At 40.6% G+C, this 20,617-nt stretch overlaps 1 protein-coding gene and 1 long non-coding RNA gene across 3 annotated transcripts in view; one reads left to right on the forward strand and one right to left on the reverse strand.

Annotated features, from left to right (window-relative positions):
• The window catches only part of LOC118897743, a 26,150-nt gene continuing 5,533 nt past the window's right edge, over positions 1-20,617 (forward strand). Inside the window, exons 1-2 of the long non-coding RNA XR_005020544.1 lie at positions 1-224; positions 9,474-9,532. This is a non-coding gene — a long non-coding RNA (uncharacterized LOC118897743). The remainder of the gene's footprint in view (positions 225-9,473; positions 9,533-20,617) is intronic.
• The window catches only part of LOC118897742, a 25,845-nt gene continuing 7,783 nt past the window's right edge, over positions 2,556-20,617 (reverse strand). Inside the window, exons 3-4 of one of the 2 annotated variants that reach the window (XM_036857048.1) lie at positions 7,862-7,998; positions 2,556-3,588 (exon numbers count right to left, since the gene is read on the reverse strand). In XM_036857048.1, the coding sequence (XP_036712943.1) occupies positions 3,342-3,588; positions 7,862-7,998 (384 nt within the window). In that variant the 3' untranslated portion in view covers positions 2,556-3,341. Of the gene's footprint in view, positions 3,589-7,861; positions 7,999-8,579; positions 9,100-20,617 lie in introns of those variants that run through there. The other variant, XM_036857049.1, reaches the window with a different exon arrangement.

Below are 20,617 nucleotides of genomic sequence, written 5' to 3' on the forward strand. Positions count from 1 at the left end.
TTGGATGGATGACGCTGAACATGACATTTCTAATGCAGCGCTCGACATAATCACCCACACAAAAGGAAGCCAAATCCAGGGACTACATGCTGTGGCTGTACGGCAGCTGCAGGACGTTGGCAAGTCTTCTTGGATGTCCTGCAGGACCCAGTGAGCCCAGGCCCAGAGGAATTCTAGTGACAGCGCGCTCTCAACTCTCCTTCATGAACTACCATTGCCAAAAGGTACACAGAGTTAAGTAAAAGCCTAAGCAGGGCTGGCAGTATTTTAATGCACAACCACCTCGTAGGCCTCAGTAAAGTATTAAGTTCCTAAGGTTCTGGAATTTTCCTTGAAGGATTTCATAACCACATCAAGCTTGTTAGAGTATTGATTATTGCTGCTGCTGCTGTTTTCCCAACGGAAGCTCCTGATTTGATGTCCATTTGATACTCTTCTTGTGTACTTCAACCTCTCTTTCTTATACAGACTTGCAGCCTTTAACTGTTTTGAGATAATGGTGAGAAATCAGCTAATCTTTGCTGTAAAATAGGTACTAAGAACTAGCCATGTCTTTTCAACATTTTATATATATACATATATATATATGTTCTTTTTCCGATTCTTTTCCATTATAGGTTATTACAAGATATTGAATATAGTCCCCTGTGCTATATGGTAGGCCCTTGTTGTTTATCTATTTTACACAGTATCTGTTAATCCCAAATACCCAATTTATCTCTCCCGCCCCTTTTCCCTTTGACAACGCTGTTTGTTTTCTATGTCTGTCAGTCTGTTTCTGTTCTATAATTCACTTAATTTGTATCCTTTTTTTTTAGATTCCACATATAAATCATATCATATGATAATTGTCTTTTTTTCGTTCTGGCTTACTTAGTACGATGATCTCTAGGTCCATCCATGTTGCTGCAAATAGCACTATTTCATTCTTTTTTAGGGCTGAGTAATATTCCATTGTGTATATCTCCCACCTCTTCTTTATACATTCGTCTGTCAACAGACACTTAGGTTGCTTCCATGTCTTGGCTATTGTAAATAGTATTGCTATGAACATTGGGTGCATGTACCTTTTCAAATTAGAGTTTTCGTCTTTTCCATTTATATGCCCAGGAGTGGGATTGCTGGATTATGTGGTAGCTCTATTTTCAGTTCTTTAAGGAAAACATCCTCCTTTAAGTGTTGTATGTGATATGCATATCCCCTATGCAAGTATTTTATTATTAAATCCATTGTCCCATCAAGTGCTCTTGAAAAGAAAATGTGACTGTACTTTTATATCTCCTTTCTTCATCCCACAATACTCAGCAAACATTTGGGCCCCTGCTCTGTACCAGTCACATTGCTGGAGATGAAAGACTACTCTGCCTTCAGGGGGCTTGAATATGATGAGAGAGGGAAACAGACCCCTGCCTGTGTGCATACCTTCTTCTTCCCATTGAAGAATCTAACATCTGATGAATGGTTGCTGCTGGGGCATTCAGGGATTAAAGGCACGGTTTATCAGTGGAACGAATAAAAAATCATTGAGGAGAATAGTTGTTCAAGATTGGGGCTTCAGACTCTAATCTCACATTACCTGAAAAAATAGCAGCAGTGATTGCCATCTGCTGACACACTGCCCACCGACAGGGAGGGGGTGTTCTAGGCTGGCCAGGCCTCCTGCCAGCAGAGCCAGGAAAGTATCCCTGATTAGAGCAATTAGAGCAACTCCCTGAGCTGGTTCATAATTTGCTTAATCACACTCACTTCACTGAACTATGGTTTTGGCTTTAGGGGGTTTTAGGGAAAAAATGCAAGGTTTGGGGAAAGGGAAAGGAACCAGTTAGAAAGAATTCAAATTGATCCTCCTCCCTAGTCAGTTTGGGGTTGGCAGAAAAGAAAGCAAATGACATCAGTGACAGGTGTAAATATAAGGAAGCCTATTTGGACAACGGGTCCTTTGAGTCCTGTTTGGGTGAGCATTATTGAGATCACAAAAGGAAGCAGCTGGTAAGTTCTGGAAACCTTTTTAATGTAAGCCCACAATTTGAATAATGCACTAAATGGAGTGTAGTGCATATATTAAAATTTTTTTTAATTAATTAATTTAATTTATTTATATTTTTATCCTTGGCTGTGTTGGGTCTTCGTTTCTATGCAAGGGCCTTCTCCAGTTGCGGCGAGCGGGGGCCACTCCCCATCACGGTGCGCGGGCCTCTCACTATCGCGGCCCCTCTTGTTGCGGAGCACAGGCTACAGACGCGCAGGCTCAGCAGCTGTGGCTCACGGGCCCAGCTGCTCCGCGGCATGTGGGATCCTCCCAGACCAGGGCTCGAACCCGTGTCCCCTGCACTGGCAGGCAGACTCCCAACCACTGCGCCACCAGGGAAGCCCCTATTTAAATATTTATGTACAAATGGCTGTCATTTTTTAGCCTGCTCTGCCATGGTCCCATGACTTGATACAATTGCTTTTAAATGATCATTTTGTAGATGCTAGAAAGGCATTGTACAGAAGATGAGAATCACAGCAAACCAAACAAAGAAAACGCAGAAGAGACCACTCTAAACCAAATATGTCCATCATAGCAACTATATTTAAGAAGTTTTGAAGGCAGTTTAGTGTAGGGATTAAAATGGAGGAGTTTGGAACTGTACCTACATTTTAATCCGATCTGTGATTTACTAGCTTTGTAGCCTTGGGTAAGTTACTTATCCTGTCTTTAAATTTCAAATTCTTCATCTGTAAAGAGGGGATAGAAATCGTACCACCTCACAGGGGTGCTGTGAGAATTAAATGAATTAATGGGGTTCAGTGCCTGACACGCATAAACCCTCAAAAAATGTTATCTTAAAAAAGGAAGGTGTTCTTTGTGAGGGCTCATGCAGGAAACCATTAGCAAAGCATTGGGAAGTCAGAACTCTGAGAGCAGCAACTTTGTTTTAGGGACTGAAGCCTCGGCAGTGAACGAAACGATGCCTGGCACGTGTTAGGTGCTCCATAAATACTGACTGAATAACTGAAAAAATGGGTTTCATGCATTTAGGGTGTATAAATTGGATTATTCTATGAAATTGTACATTTTAAATGAGGAAAGTATAAGGAAAGAAATAATGGGTGAAAATTTTGTGTGTGGCAAAGGTGTATATTTCAGACTTTTAGCTGGGAAAATGTTCATCCTGTCATTTCCCGTCAGGGGCACAGGGTTTGATTCCCTTTTCTTCCCTAAGATCAAATGGTCTGGGGGAGCTGTTTGTAACGATCTGAATGGGGTCCTCCTGGCTGCAGCATTCCCAGCTCCTGTCCTGTCCTGCTTGCGTGATGTTAAGAAGAGACACCGTAGGGGAGAGACAAGCACACGGTTAAACGACTGATTGAAAACATTCTTTTCTCCTATTTGCTTCCAAATCATGACAATTTAACTTCCCCTTGTGATGGAAAAGAGGAGCTTGGAGGTGCCAGATGCCGGAGTCCAACTGCATCTCTGTTCTCCCATTTGTAAACCGGCCCCACCTGGGGTCTCTTCTAAACTCCCCGGGAAAGCCGTGGGCTGGTGGGTTCTGCCCTTGTCTGTGTGCAGCGCCTTCCTCTGCTCCCTGTGTTTCAGGCCTGGAACAGACAGAGGGTGGGGAAAGGGATTGACATTCTCTGCCTAACCCTCGCCTGCAGTCATTTCTCTCGGACGTGATGAACGAATACTGCCTTTGAAGGAAGACGTACACATTTGCCAAAGAAGGGAATGCAGTTCTGGGACCTCATAGCTACAGGATTGTGTAAATCACTCAACACTAGTAAAGTTGAAGTTATGAAAGTAAATAATTTCCATTTGTACCAGGGCTAATTCCTCTGAGGGAAATGGTGACAGAAGATGTATTCTGTAACTTCTCAGGCAGCCCTGGAAGTCTGACTCCAAAGACAGAGTTTTCAACATACTCAACTCTAAGATGTTACATGTGGGTAGCTAATACTGATTGAGCGTGTGCTGTCTTCAGACATTATTCTAAGTGATTGTGACATATTAACTCACTCCCTTGAGGTCGTTATTGTTTATTCTCTCCTTTTACAATGAGGAAACTGAGGCACAGGGAGGTTAAATGACTTGCCCAATGTTAGCACTAACTCTTGGCACTTGATTCAACATGTAAGGAAACTGAAGTGCTGAGAAATAGCCCACGTGTGGCAAAATATTCAGCTCGTCACTCAGCTCAATAGCAATTTCCCCCCTTACTCTATGTGCACAAGGAACCATTGTATCCTTTCCCGTGGGAGTGGGTTATAGCTCCTACCTATGAAGCCTGCATGCTAGGGGCAAAGAGAAAGGCTTCCCAGGCCACTTCCTCTTGTCTACTCGAAAGCTTGAAATCGGGATTTCAGAACCTCAAATGGAGTCCTGGGACATGAGCTGCTTGTCATATTTCAAAGAGCCTACAGGAAATTGCTCATTTAGGGGCAGTAAAACAATGTGGGCTAATGAGTGTATAAAAGCTTTTTTGCGTGTGTGTGTCAAATTATATATATCACATTAATGTAATAGTTTATTTTGTGTGGGTCAGACACTTTTCATGGCACTTGTGCCTTTTGCTTTTCATCTTAAAAATGGGTAACGAATTATCTTCTACATACAGTTTAGAGAAATCCTTCTACATGTGGAATCTGGGGTCTGGACCTTAGGGATGAAAAAATTAGCACCTATTGGCCTGCCGTGAGAGAGGGATGTGTTACTAATAGTCAACAATCACAGTATACTGAGATGGATGGAACACCCCTATCCTACAGGTTATCTTCCTTACCTGCATTCTTAATCCACTGTTGTATTGCAGACAGCTGTGACTATGTTCTTACTAAGCTCTCGGGGGCTCTACCAATGGAATTTGCAAAATGTAATTAGGATGGTGAATTGTCTGGGACTCCCATCCCTGCCACCAAATGATACATTTCAAAGCCAAATAAAAATGCTATTTTATATCATCTACTCTTTGGATTTTCCAAGCCCCTGGTCCATTTAGAGAGAACTGTTGAGCTTTAGCTATATAGTAGGTGCTTAACCATAAACTATAGAGCCAATCGAGCTCTTTTAACTTTTGAATAAGTTATGCATTCATGCGGATCAAAAATCAAAACAATGAAATGAGCTTTATTCTGAGAAGTCTCCTTCCCACTTCTGTCCCCTTATAGTGTATTATTTACCCCTGTCCCTCCACCTACAGGTCATCACTTTTATTAGTTTCCTGTGTACTGTTCCTGAGGGTATTTATGCATATAAGTAAATACATATAGTATTTTTTTCCTTCCTTAACACAAAAAAAGACATGATATTCATATATTTATAGCTATCTCCATTTATATTATAATATATATAATATAAATATGTATATTATATATATATATATAATGTCCTAGGACTTTTTTCACAGCAGAATATAGGGAGCACCCTCATTTATTTTTTTTGGCCTTGCCACACAGCATGCGGGATCTTAGTTCCCCGACCAGGGATCGAACCCGTGCCCCCTGCAGTGGACATGTGGGGTCTTACCCACTGGACCGCCAGGGAAATTCCGTTTTTTTAATGGCTGCATCAGATTCCGTTGTGTATACGTAGGTGTGTATATATATATGTGTGTGTACACACACACACCCCCCCACACACACATACTCTTTTGATGGACACTTGGATTTTTTCCAATCATTTGCTATTGTAAACAGTGCTGCAGTGACTGTCATGGCAATATATTATTTTGCATGAAAGCAGACCATCTGTAGAAAAAATTCCCAGAAGTGAGATTTTGGGTCAAGGGTAAATACATTTGAAATTTTAATAATGTTACCAAATTGCCCTTTGGAGTCACATTCCCACCAGCAATATATGAAAATGACTGATTTCCCATGGCCTCCTCCAAAGAATATTAGAAAACATTTTTATCTATCAGACTAGTCAAAATCTGGAATTTATGAAGTGTACTTTTAATTTACATTTCTCCTATTTGAAAAGATGCTCAACTTTTCTCATGTTGTTTAAAGGCCATTTTGTTCATTTTTCTATGAAATGTCTATTAATGTTCTCTGCTACTTTTTCTGTTGGGTTACTGATAATTTTCTTACCGATTTTTAGTAGCTCTTTCCATATGAGCGAGATTATCCATTGTTTTCTCTGTGACATGAGTTGAAAATATTTCCCCCAGGTTATTTGTTTTTTTTTACTTTGCTTATAATTTTTTTTTTTGGCATACAGAAGTTATTGTTGTTTGATGTAATTGAATTAATTAAACTTTAATTTTATACTTTCTGGGTTTTTAATCATAGTCAGAATGGCCTTTCCCCACTCCCAGGAAGTCACTCATATTTTCTTGTATTTTTTTCCCTTTTTTAATATTTATTTATTTATTTATTTATTTGGCTGTGTTGGATCTTCGTTTCTGTGCGAGGGCTTTTTCCAGTTGCGGCAAGCGGGAGCCACTCTTCATCGCGGTGCGCAGGCCTCTCACTATCGCGGCCTCTCCTATTGCAGAGCACAGGCTCCAGACGCGCAGGCTCAGTAGCTGTGGCTCACGGGCCCAGTTGCTCCGCGGCATATGGGATCTTCCCAGACCAGGGCTCGAACCCGTGTCCCCTGCATTGGCAGGCAGATTCTCAACCACTGCGCCACCAGGGAAGCCCTTTCCCTTTTTTAAAAAAAATTATTTTGTTGAAGTATAGTTGATTTACAATGTTGTGTTAATTTCTGCTGTACAGCAAAGTGATTCAGTTACACATATATATACATTGTTTTTCATATTCTTTTCCATTATGGGTTTATCACAGGATATTGAATATAGTTCCCTGTGCTATACAGTAGGACCTTGTTTGTTTTTTTAATTATTTAATTTCATTTTTGGCTGCATTGGGTCTTTGTTGCTGCATGCGGGCTTCCTCTAGTTGTGGCGAGCGGGGGCTACTCTGTTACGGTGCACGGGCTTCTCATTGCGCTGGCTTCTCTTGTTGCGGAGCACGGGCTCTAGGCGCGCGGGATTCAGTATCTGTGGCTTACGGGCTCTAGAGCACAGGCTCAGTAGTTGTGGCACAGGAATTTTCTTGTATTTTTAAGAACCCATTTTATTACAGAAAATTTTAAGCATACACAAATTAGAAAAAATAGTATAATAAACCCCAACTACACGTCATCCAGCTTCAAAAATTAGGGGTATTTTGCCAATCTTGTTTTATCTTATCCTCCCATCCATTTTGAGAATATTTAAAGCAAACCCCAGACATTATATTTTCTTTATAAGTATATCAATATATATCAATAACATGTAAGAACTTTTTAGAACATAACTTCTATAACATTATTATACCAATAATTCCTTAAGATTATCCAATACTATTCTGTGTTCACATTTTCTTTTCTGGAACTTTTATGGCTTTGTTTTCTATGTGTACAGTATGAGGTGTGTACCAACCTTATTTTTTTCCTGGCTACCCAGTTGTCCCAACTCAGCTTCTTAAAGTGTATTCTTACCTTACTGGTTTGAGATGCCACCTTTACCATATAACAAATTCCCATGTGTATTTGAGTCTATTTCCAGACTTTCTATTGTTCCATTTGTCTGTCTACTCAAATGTTACTACTATACTGTTTTAATTACTGTGGCATTAGAGAATGTTTTAATGTCTTTCAGGACTAGTCATTCCCTAAATGAAATAGTAAGTCATCTACTCCAATTTATGCTATTTAAAAATGGCAGAAAATTATAGTTTATAGTCCAGCCTCATCAGATCTGGTCTGGTGATTTAGAAATCAACAAGGAGTGGGAGTGGAATGTGTGAGCATAAATGTGGTCCCTAAGGAAAGTAAGAGTAATAACACTATAGGAAAGTAAATAGTAATAACATAAAAGCTTGAAACCTGGGGCAGGTCCTTATCTGGAGGTGGGAGGAGAAAGCAGAACCAGCAAAGGAAAAAGGACGTAGTTTTGGTGGTTGAAGCACGCTTCTCCCTTGGAAGTAGCCAATCCTGGTTCTCTTTGGCAAAGTCAGAAAGGCCTACGGTATAGAAAGTTGCAGTGTTGGCTGTGTACCTGCCCTGGGGAACCAATCAGAGACGCAAAGCCCGCTGCAGAGCTGAGAGGGCCCGGATGAAGTGTGTGGAGGCGGCTGTGCCATCACTGTGCTCTGGGCAGTTCACAGGCCTGGGCAGCCAATAACCCTGAACTCCAGGGCTGCCTGGGTGCTGGCTTGTGCCTCTGAAGGTGCGAGAGTGAACCTCACCAGGCCTTTCCCAGGAAAAGGATGAAGCTGTATTACTCTGAGCCCTCTTTCCAGGAGACAGTATTAGTTCTACCTAACAAGATACCTTTACTGGAAAAGGTCTGAGAGAGAGGACTTCTGGTACTAGTTATCGTGGGAGAGACATCTAAAGCATTTAGCAGGGGCAAATCATACCTTTTATCCTTTTGAAATGCATGTATCTGCTGGACTCTGTCTGCGCCTTCACAAAAGCCCAGAGAATGGTAAGGTGGTCAAAGCACGGGGAAGAGGCCTGGATCCGGAGCGGGTGGAGACTGAACGGGGACTACAGAATGACTTCATCCCCAGCAGACACCCTTAATAACCCGTGGCACAGCTCCTAACCTCCTCATCCCCAATTTCCTCCTTATAACCTGCAGGTGAGCACACCTGCTTACCTCACAGGGATGTGGGGAAGATTAATTAGTTTCAGATGGGCAAGTTGTTTGCTGCTGAGTCATGTGGTGTAGTGAGCGTGCTAATTTGAGGCTGCACAGCCAGGAGTTGTCTGCTGCCCAAACGCAGACGCCAGAGGGTAAATGGAAATTGGTCATCATCAGAGTCAGGGGAGTGGACTTTGCAGACTGAATGAATGGGTGAAGTCAGCCTTGTTCGGGCATATTCAACGATTCCTTACTCAGTGTCTACCCTGTGCAAGTGGTAACGGGCAGCCATGATGGGGGCAGGAGGAGGTTAGTGAGGAGTGATGGCCCTGAGGTGCAGGCATTGCTGGGGTGTCTGTTAGCCACAGTGGAAGACCATAGCCTGGAATTGTGACTCTGTGGACGAGAAGTCATCTTTACCATCAACCACGTGAGCTGGGTGTCAGTTGTAGTCGGCTCCACATTCCGGCATACTCTGAATAAGAAGGGTGATCAGCGCTCCCTCAGTCCCCTCACTTTCCACATGCCAACCTTACCAAACCCCTAAGCTAGTCTTCTCTCTTAGGTGTTTGCAGTGAGAAGAATCTTTGTGTTCATTAACAAAAGGGGAAGAGAAAAGAGACCCCTCCTTTGGCCTCTTTGTCTTCTGTTGTTGCATGCTGCTGCTTTTACAGAGTACGTCCAAGGTGTGTTTTATTTTAAGCACAAGGTAAAAGGGACTATTTTAGGCATTATCACAGAACACTTTCTCTGCCAATAAGGAGTTTTATGGTCTGGAAATTGGTACAGAATATGGATGAGATCTCAATGTACATTTCAAGCTGAACTCTTTCTTTTTTTTTCTTTCAGGTGTCCTTGAGTGAGGGTAGCAGGGAGTGAAAGAGGAGGAGAAAAGAAAATTAAGAAAGGTGAGTATGAGTAAATTTGGAAGGTGAAGTAAAGGGCTTCTCTGGGCAAATGAGGCTGCTAAGACCGTTATCGCAGTAGGAAGGTTTGGGACTGTGGAAGGTGAGAGGTAACCAGAGAATAATCAGAGGCAGTTCAGGAAAAGGTCCTTAATTTAAGTGACAAGCCCATTGTCATGTAAAAATAGTGTTGTTTCTTGAAATACAAGATTTTAAGAAAGGAGAATAGGGCAAAGCACCATTGTGTTAATATGAAATTCTGGTTTTCAGTGAATTTATTTTTATTTTATTAAAAAAATTCATACAATTTTTAAAGGTTACTTTGCATTTATAGTTATTACAAAATATTGGCCATATTTCCTGTGTTGTACAATACATCCTTGAGCCTATTTTATTTATTTATTTATTAAAAATTTACCATTTTATTTTATTATTTTTTTAAATTAATTTATTTTTTGGCTGTGTGGGGTCTTCGTTGCGGCGAGCGGGGGCTACTCTCCGTTGCAATGCACAGGCTTCTCATTGTGGTGGCTTCTCTGTTGCGGAGCATGGGCTCTAGGCACACGAGCTTTAGTAGTTGTGGCACATGGGCTCAGTAGTTGTAGCTCATGGGCTCTAGAGCACAGGCTCAGTAGTTGTGGCGCATGGGCTTAGTTGCTCTGCAGCATGTGGGATCTTCCTGGACCAGGGCTCAAACCCATGTCCCCTGCATTGGCAGGCAGATTCTTAACCACTGCACCACCAGGGAAGTCTCTTGAGCCTATTTTAAACACAATAGTTTGTACCTCCCACTCCTCCACCCCTATATTGCCCCTCCCATCCAACCCCACTGGTAACCACTAGTTTGTTCTCTGCATCTGTGAATCTGCTTCTTTTTTGTTATATTCACTAGTTTATTTTTTAGACTCCACACATAAGTGATATCATTCAGTATTTCTTTCTTTTTCTGACATATTTCACTTAGCATGATACTCTCCAAGTCCATCCATGTTGCTAAAAATGGCACAATTTCATTCTTTTTTATGGTTGAGTAGTATTCCATTGTATATCTGTACCACTTTTTCTTTATCTGTTCATCTGCTGATGGACACTTAGATTGCTTCCATATCTTGGCAATTGTAAATAATGCTGATGTGAACATTGGGGTGTGTGCATCTTATTGAATTAGTGTTTTTGTTTTTTCCTGATATATACCCAGGAGTGGAATTGTGGGTCATATGGTAGCTCTATTTTTAGCTTTTGAGAAACCTTCATACTCTTTTCCACAGTGGCTGCACCAGTTTACATTCCCACCAACAGTGTACAAGGGTTCCTTTTTCTCCACATCCTTGCCAACATTTGTTATTTGTGTTCTCATTGATGATAGTCATTTTGACAGGTGTGAGATGACATCTCATTGTGGTTTTTATATGCATTTCTCTAATAATTAGCAACGTGGAGCTTCTTTTCATGTGCCTATTGGCCGTCTGCATGTCCTCTTTGGAAAAATGTCTGTCGAGTTCTTCTCATATTTTAATCGGGTTATTTTTTGATGTTGAGTTCTATGAGCTATTTATATATGTTGGATATTAATCACTTATCAGTCATATCATTTGCAAATATTTTCTCCCATTCAATAGGTTGTCTTTTCATTTTGTCAGTTGTTCCTTTGCTGTGCAAAATCTTTTAAGTTTAATTAGGTTCCATTTGTTTATTTTTGCTTTTATCTCCTTTAATTTAGGAGACAGATCCAAAAAAATATCGCTGCGATTTATATCAAAGAATGTTCTGCCTATGTTTTCCTCTAAGAGTTTTATGGTTTTGGTCTTACTTTTAGGTCTTTAATCCAGTTTGAGTTTATTTTTGTATATGGTATGAGGGAATGTTCTAATTTCATTGTTTTACATGTAGCTGTCCAGTTTTCCCAGCACCACTTACTGAAGAAACTGTCTTTTCTCCATTGTATATTTTTGCCACCTTTATCGTAGTTTGACTATAAGTGTATGGGTTTATTTCTGGGTTTTCTATCCTGTTCTGATCTATGTGTCTGTTTTTGTGCCGGTACCACACTATTTTGATTACTGTAGCTTTGTAGTATAGCCTGAAGTCAGGGAGTGTGATTCCTCCAGCTCTGTTTTTCTTTCTCAAGATTGTTTTTGCTATTCAGGGTCTTTTGTGTTTCCATACAAATTGTAAATTTTTTTGTTCTAGTTCTGTGAAAAATGCCATTGGTAGTTTGATAGGGATTGCATTGAATCTGTAGATTGCCTTGGGTAGTATGATCATTTTAACAGTGTTGATTCTTCCAATCCAAGAACATGGTATATCTCTCCACCTGTTTGTATCATCTTTAATTTCTTTCATCAGTGTCTTATAGTTTTCCGCATACAGGTCTTTTTTCTCCTTAGGTAGGTTTATTCCTAGGTATTTTATTCTTTTTGTTGCAGTGGTAAATGGGAGTGTTTCCGTAATTTCTCTTTCAGATTTTTCATCATTAGTGTATAGGAATGCAAGAGATTTCCGTGCATTAATTTTGTATCCTGCTACTTTACCAAATTCATTGATTAGCTCTAGTAGTTTTCTGGTAGCATCTTTAGGATTCTCTATGTATAGTATCATGTTATCTGCAAACAGTGACAGCTTTACTTCTTCTTTTCCGATTTGGATTCCTTTTGTTTCTTTTTCTTCTCTGATTGCTGTGGCTAAAGCTTCCAAAACTTTGTTGAATAATAGTGGTGAGATTGGACAACCTTGTCTTGTTCCTGATCGTAGAGGAAATGGTTTCAGTTTTTCACTATTGAGAATGATGTTGGCTGTGGGTTTGTCATATATGGCCTTTATTATATTGAGGTAAGTTCCCTCTATGCCTACTTTTTGGAGGGTTTTTATCATAAATGGGTGTTGACTTTTGTCAAAACCTTTTTCTGCATCTATTGAGATGATCATATGGTTTTTATTCTTCAATTTGTTAATATGGTGTATCACATTGATTGATTTGCGTATATTGAAGAATCCTCGCATCCCTGGGATAAACCCCACTTGATTATGGTGTATGATCCTTTTAATATGCTGTTGGATTCTGTTTGCTAGTATTTTGTTGAGGATTTTTGCATCTATGTTCATCAGTGATATTGGCCTGTAGTTTTCTTTTTTTGTGACATCTTTGTCTGGTTTTGGTATCAGGGTGATGGTGGCCTCGTAGAATGAGCTTGGGAGTGTTCTTCCCTCTGCTAATTTGATAATTTGATAAGGATTGCATTGAGTCTGTAGAGTGCCTTGGGCAGTATAGTCATATAAACAGTATTTATTCTTCCAATACAAGAACATGGTATATATCTTTCTACCTGTTTTTGTAGTCTTCAATTTATTTCATCAGTGCCTTACAGTTTTCAGAGTACAGGTCTTTTTGCCTCCTTAGGTGTATTTATTCCCAGGTATTTTATTCTTTCTGATGCTATGGTAAATGGGATTGTTTCCTTAATTTCCCTTTTGATATTGATACTTCAATATTAATGTAGAGAAATGCAGCAGATTTCTGTATATTAATTTTGTATCCTGCAACATTATTGAATTCATTAATGAGCTCTAGTAGTTTTCTGGTAGTGTCTTCAGGATTTTCTATGTATAGTGTCATGTCATCTGCAAACAGTGACAGTTTTAAGTCTTCCTTTCTAATTTGGTTACTTTGTTTTTCTTTGCTGATTCCTGTGGCTAGGACTTACAAAACTATGTTGAATAAAAGTGGTGAGAGTGGGCATCCTTGTCTTCTTCCTGATCTTAGAGGAAATGCTTTCAGCTTTTCACTGTTGAGTATGATTTTAGCTGTGGGTTTGCCTTTATTATGTTGAGGTAGGTTCCCTCTATGCCCACTTTCTGAAGAGTTCTTATTATAAATGGATGTTGAATTTTATAGCTTTTTCTACATCTTTTGAGATGATCATATGGCTTTTGAAGAACAAAATCTTCAATTTGTTAATGTGGCGTATCACACTAATTGATTTGCGGTTATTGAAAATCCCTTGCATCCCTGGGATAAATCCCACTTGATCATGGTGTATGATCCTTTTAATGCATTATTGGATTTGGTTTGCTAGTATTTTGTTGAGGATTTTTGTGTCTATGTTCATCAGTGATACTGGCCTGTAATTTTTTTGGGTGGGATATCTCTTTTTGGTTTTGGTGATGGTGGCCTCATAGAATGAGTTCAGAAGTGTTCCTTCCTCTGCAGTTTTTTGGAATAGTTTCAGAAGGGTAAGCATTAATTCTTCTCTAAATGTTTGGTGAAATTCACCTGTGAAGTCATCTGGTCCTGGACTTTTGTTTGTTGAGGTTTTTAAATTACTGATTCAATTTCATTACTGGTAATTGGTCTTTTCATATTTTCTATTCCTGGTTCAGTTTTGGGAGGTTGTACCTTTCTAAGAATTTGTCCATTTCTTCTAGGTTGTCCATTTTTTTGGTGTATAGTAGCCTGTAGTAGTCTCTTACAATCTTTTGTATTTCTGTGGTGTCAGTTGTAACTTCTCCTTTTTCATTTCTGATTTTATTGATTTGGGCCCTCTTCATTTTTTCTTGATGAGTCTGGCTAAAGGTTTATCAATTTTGTTTATCTTTTCAAAGAACCAGCTCTTAATTTCATTGATCTTTTCTTTTTTTTTAGTCTCTATTTCATTGACGTCTGCTCTGATCTTTATGATTTCTTTCCTTCTAATAACTTTGGGTTTTGTTCATTCTTCTTTTTCTAGTTCCTTTAGATGTAAGGTTAGGGTGTTTATGAGATTTTTCTTGTTCTCTGAGGTATGCTTGTATTGCTATAAACTTCCGTCTTAGAACCTTTTGCTGTGTCCCGTGGGTATTTGATTGTTGTGTTTTCATTTTCATTTGTCACTAGGTATTTTTTTATTTCCTCTTTGATTTCTTCAATGATCCATCGGTTGTTTAGTAGCATATTGTTTAACCTCCATGTGTTTGTGTTTTCTGCAGTTTTTTTCTTGTAGTTGATTTCTAATCTCATAACATTGTGGTCAAAAAGGTACGTGATTTGACACTTTCTTAAATCAGTTTTCTTAAATCTACCAATGCTTGTTTTGTGGCCCAGCATGTGATCTATCCTGGAGAATGTTCAATGTGCTCCTGAAAAGAATGTATATTCTGCTGCTTTCAGATGGAATGCTCTCTATATATCAAGTAATTCCATTTAGTCTAATGTGGTTTTTAAGGCCTGTGTTTCCTTACTGATTTTCTGTCTCAGTGATCTGTCCATTGATGTAAGTAGGGTGTTAAAGTCCCCTAGTGTATTGTATAATTGTTGATTTCTCCTTTTACGTCCGTTAGTATTTGCCTTAAATATTTAGGTGCTTCTGTGTTGGGTGCATATATATATTTACAATCGTTATATCTTCTGAGATTGATCCTTTGATCATTATGTAGTGTGTTGCTTTGTCTCTTGTAACAGTCTTTATTTTAAAATCTGTTTTGCCTGATACATGTATTGCTACTCTGGCTTTCTTTGATTTCCATTTGTATGGAATACTTTTTTCCATCCCCTCACTTTCCGTCTATATGTGTCTCTAGATCTGAAGTGAGTCTCTCTAGGCAGCATATATATGAGTCTTGTTTTTGTATCCATTCAGCCACTCTGTGTCTTTTGGTTGGAGTCTTTAACCTGACTACATTTAAGGTAATTATCGATATGTATGTTCTTATTGCCCTTTTGTTAATTGTTTTGTGTTTGTTTTTATAGGTTTTTTTCCCCCTTTCTTCTTCTTTTATTCTCCTGTGATTTGATGACTATCTTTAGTGTTAAGTTTGGATTCCTTTTTCTTTCTTGTTTGTGTATCTGTTATGGATTTTTGGTTTGTGGTTATCATGAGATTTTTGTATAGCAGTCTATATATATATTGTTTTAAGTTGCTGATCTCTTAATTTCAAATGCATTTTTAAAACTCTGCATTTGTACTCTGCAGGCCCTTATGATTACTGGCTGCTGGTTAGCAGGGCCTGGTCACGAGGAGGCTGGCTGCAGAACCCCAGGAGTCCCAGGGCTAGTTTTGGCTCACCGATGGCCAGAGTCAGGGTCCTGAAGACTCTGGGGCTGTTGGCCACCCACTGGTGGGTGAAGCCAGGTCCTGGAGTTAGTGCTGGACCACTGGTAGACAGAGCTGTTTCCTGTAGTCTGGCTGCAGGGCCCAGGGATCTCGGATCTTGTTTCAGATTGTTTGGGGGGTGGTGTTCCTGACACAGTTGGGTATGGGGTCTGTGGTGTCCTGAAGTTTGCATCGGCCTGCTCATGGACAGGGCCAGGGCCTGGGCCCAGCTGTTCCCAGGTTAAGATCTGGCCTGCTGTGAGCAGGATCCGCAGGCTGTGGGATTGTCGTTTTCTTGCTTCTGGTGTCTGCCCCCTGGTGGATGAGGCTGGTCTAGAGGCTTTTGCAGGCTTCCTGGAGAGAAGGGCCAGTGCCTGCCCACTGATGGGTGGAGCTGTGTCTTGGCCCTTTGGTGGGCAGGGCTGTATCTAGGGTGTTTTTAGAGGCAGCTGTGAGCTCAGGAAATCTTAAGGCAGCCTGTCATCTGTTGATGGATAGGGATGTGTCTCTGTCTAGTTGGTTGTTTGGCCTGAGGCATCCCAGTACTGGTGCCTAAAGGCTGTTGGGTGGGGCCAGGTCTTGGTGCTAATGAGCCAAGATGGCAGCTGCCATCAGCAGTGTTCATGGGTAGAATGTTCCCCAGTATGGCTGCCACCATTGTCTATGTCCCCTGGGTGAGCCGCAGCCACCCCTCACCTCTCCAGGAGACTCTCCCAGACAAGCAGGTAGGTCTGGCCCAGGGTCCTATCAAATTACTATTTTTGCCTTGGGTCCTGGTACGTGTGAGATTTTGTGTAGGCCCTTTAAGAATGAAATCTCTATTTCCCTGAGTTCTGTGAGGCTCCTGAAATTAACCCCTTGGCCTTCAAAGCCAAATGCTCTAGGGTATCATCTTCTTGATGCAGGACCCCACAGGCTGGGGAGCCTGACAGGGGGCCCAGAACTCTCATGCCTATGGAAGAACCTCTGCAATGTAATTCTTCAGTTTGTGGGTCGCCCACCCTGGGGTATGGGATTTGATTATATCTTGAGTCTGCCCTTCCTACTTGTCTTGTTGTGGTTCCTTCTTTATGTCTTTAGTTGGAGAAGATCTTTTCTGGTAGGTTCTAGTCTTTTTTTTAATGGATGGTTGTTCTGCAGATGTTGTTTTGGTGTGCTCATGAGAGGAGGTGAGCTCAGGGTCTTTCTACTCCCCCATCTTGGCCCCTCCCCTTTGTGAATTTTTATATTTAAATAAACTTACATCTCTGTGTAGATATGTGTTAGGTTCTATGATGCAGCAAGAGTGCAGCCTTGAATACACTAAAGCTTCCGTGGGCTTCAGTGCTATGTTCATAAAAATATGTGTTCATTTTTCTCAGCTCTTTTATTGAGGTTCAGGAATCTTGCCCCCCACACTTCTCCTTATTTAATGATGTTCTTCAGTGATGGTAGCAGCAGAAAAAGCTGCATTTTGGTGGGCTTGTGATATTTGCATGGGATTACAGAATATTTTTCAGCTAGATTTTTCTTGTTGATATTCTCATTTTCTTTTTAAAGCCTTCAGTCTCACCTTGATTGGTTTGTAGCATAAATCCAATTGTTGGTTTTTTTATGACATAAGAGTAACAACTGTTCTTATACTCTCCCGGTAAAGATGTACTGTTTAGTCACTGCAGCTGTTCATATAATACCTGCTGTAACAGCAAGTCCTGATGCTTTGGTTCAGTGTGGCTCTTTTCCTGGTGTTTTGAGACTGGATTCAAGGCTTAGTCAGGGTCCTGGCAGGAATGAGACGGCATATTCAGACTGGTGTTATTTAAGAGAATGAATAAGGGGCTATTTACAATGATGTGGGTTCGATTTAGGGAAATCCACCTAAACCTAGTCTTCATAGCTGGCAACAGAGAGAAGCCATTTCTATCCTATAGGCCTAAAGGATAAGATAAGTGGTTACCAGAACCCAGGAGAAGGTAGCTGTGGAGTCAGGGACCTGATGGGAGCTGAGGGACATGACGACAGCCTGGCAGGGAGTGAGTCAGGGGAGTAAATGCCCCAGTCTCACTCTCTGCCCACCCTCTGATCTGCCAGTTTCTGCCATTGGCCAAACGAAGCTGAAAGCCAGTGGAAAAGGGAGCTGTGTGCCTGGTCTTCATAGCTTGGCTTCCCAGGGCACAGAGCAGGGTGGACAAGGTTGGAGGGTGGGGCTACAGGAGCAAGAGGTGAAAGCCCAGCAGGTTTCACCTCCTTTCACCCTTTTAGGATAGCCTGGGAAGATCGTGTGGTCGTAGCATATTTAAGGCCTAGCCTAGTGTGTATTGAACCACATGTGAATAGGCCATCAGTGGGCAGAACTTCAGTTGTTGAAAATAGAGTTCTCACAATCTTCACATCGTTCACCTAAAATCTAAATGAACAGTGAACATGGAAATTCTGTTGGTGGAAAAGATGGAAAAGCTTTATTTTTTTTCTTAAAGGTAAGGCCTGCAAGTGTGTGAGTCCTTTAGAGACCTTTTTTTTTTTTTTAAAAACCACTGTACACTTTAAGATTTATTGATTGATTGCTATGTTGGGTCTTCGTTTCTGTGCGAGGGCTTTCTCTAGTTGCGGCAAGTGGGGGCCACTCTTCATCGCGGTGCGTGGGCCTCTCACTATCGCGGCCTCTCTTGTTGTGGAGCACAGGCTCCAGACGCGCAGGCTCAGTAGTTGTGGCTCACGGGCTTAGTTGCTCCGCGGCATGTGGGATCTTCCCAGACCAGGGCTCGAACCCGTGTCCCCTGCGTTAGCAGGCAGACTCTCAACCACTGTGCCACCAGGGAAGCCCCCTTTAGAGACCTTTAGCCCATCTCTAAGCGAGGACTGGCGCTGCCGTGCCCACCCCAGTGCGCAGCAAGGAGGGCAGTCTTGTGTCCCCAAACGAACCCCAAGCTTTTTTCAGGGTGGGGACTATTCCATGGGGTGGAGTAGACACAGAAAGTTTTCATGAGGCAGAAATATTGAAACTGGGCCTTTAAAGAGTGAGAAATACAAGGTAATGACACATGTGAGAGCACAGAGCCCGTTGCTTTCTCAAGCACACTTTATGAGAACTGCCTTTTATTTATGAGCATAGACAAAGAATATACATTTATCAGAAAGCAGATAAATGAAAATGCTCCACTGAGGCCTAAATATTGTGCCCACATATATTCTAGAGTAGTTTTCTTAAAATTTGTCTTCAGAGGAGTTTTACATTCTTCTCTCATATATGCTCAGATAATCATAGTATTTGAGAGCTGAAAATATGTGTATTGAATTTCAGTCTTAAATCTAGCCAGATACAGCGTAATCTTAATGATATTGGCTGGTATGTTATTCACTGAGGAACCATAAATCTCTATTTTTAGCTTTTAAATTTATTTAATAATTTGAAAAAGCAGCAATGGGTAGGGACTTATTCCTTCTCCTTTAATTCCCACAACTCTCTGCAAAATAGATATTTAATATCTCTATTTTACTGATAGGAAACTGAACCTCAGAGCTGTAGAGGGATCAGCCAGAAGTAATAGATCCAACTAGTGACAGGATCAGAATTTGCTCCCAGGCCTGAGTGCCCCGTCCATTCTCCCCCTATTATAGGCAGCATTTACACTTGACTTTACCCTTGTGGGACTGTGAACCATTGCTTAAACGTCGTTTTTCATGTTGCAATTAAAACGCTATTTAATGCACATAATTTTTCAGTTTCCTCTGGGAATATAAAATTATGCACATATATATCTTTATGTACATTTCCTTCTGCTCCAAGTGGTAATAGTGACAATTTATAGAGCAAGTGACATGCTGTAACTTTGTTATATATGTAGAATGCAGAAATTTTTTATTAGGATTGCTTTTATAAGCTTGTCAGCTTCCAGAGAGTTCTTTGAATAATCTGTTCTGGATTTTGTGACTGTGCAAAAGTCAGCACGATAGTCTTTTGCCATTGCATGTAGTTTATTGTTGGTTTTTAAGTGCCCTCTTGTTTCAGAATGATAGCCACGAACATGTTCTTGTATAATACATTTTTAGATATAGAATCAGGAATAATTTGAGCTAGTGTTATAAACAGTGGTCAGTGACATAAAGCCTCAGCACAGAAGAAGGACAACAGGACAAATGCATAGTAACAGTTCTGCAGCCTAAAGCTCTCCCAAATGAAAGATAACTGTGCAGGTGCTGAAAGCATTTGACGTTATTGGTAATACAGTCTCTTAAACAGAGTTCTAGGGCTTTATCACCGGCACATAGTGCTTAAGCAGTTAATTCATTCAATAAGATACATGTATGTGTGTGTATATGCAGATGCACGTACACATACATACACACACACACATATCCAGATGAACTTGTCATCTAAGATTTCTGCTTTGGTACAGATATTCCATCATATTAGAGTACATACAGAGAGATTCAAATGAGAGACACATCTGTGTGTATACACTTTATTTTTGTTTATTTTTGTTACACTTTATTTACCTCAGCTGAGACTAAATGAAGTCAAAAGTGCTAGTCATCACCTGCACGTCTAGTGACCTTGAAAGCTATTTTCTCAGTTGAGTTCTATTTTCACGCATGAGTGCTGTTTTCACACGAGTGCCATGTGTTTGAGAATGCATCTTTGGCATGGTTCTCCTCCACTCAACAATTATAGAGTAATGGATCCTTAGCCAGCTGTTGGACATTTCAGCCTAGATTTCTATTATGACAACTTTGATTGGTTATTAAAAGAAATGAGTTCAGTACAGCAAGCAAGGATAGGGAACATAAAAACAATGTTTTCCGTGCCCAGCCTCTGTTGCCACTCAGTTTATATCCGTGCACTTCTGCCAGTAGAATCCCCCATTAACAGCACCAACACCTGTGTGCCTGCAGCTCTCCTGCAGAACTTCTGTCCAGTTATTGTATCTTCCTCTCAAATTTAAAAACACCCCTCTCACACAGAAAAGAAAATAATCTCCCTCATTTGCCTGCCTGACAGTAGAAACATCTTTGCAAAATTACCTCTTAAAATTATGCCTTTGGC

The sequence above is a fragment of the Balaenoptera musculus genome, chromosome 7, assembly GCF_009873245.2.
Source record: "Balaenoptera musculus isolate JJ_BM4_2016_0621 chromosome 7, mBalMus1.pri.v3, whole genome shotgun sequence".
In the NCBI taxonomy this organism is placed as follows: Eukaryota; Metazoa; Chordata; class Mammalia; order Artiodactyla; family Balaenopteridae; genus Balaenoptera; species Balaenoptera musculus.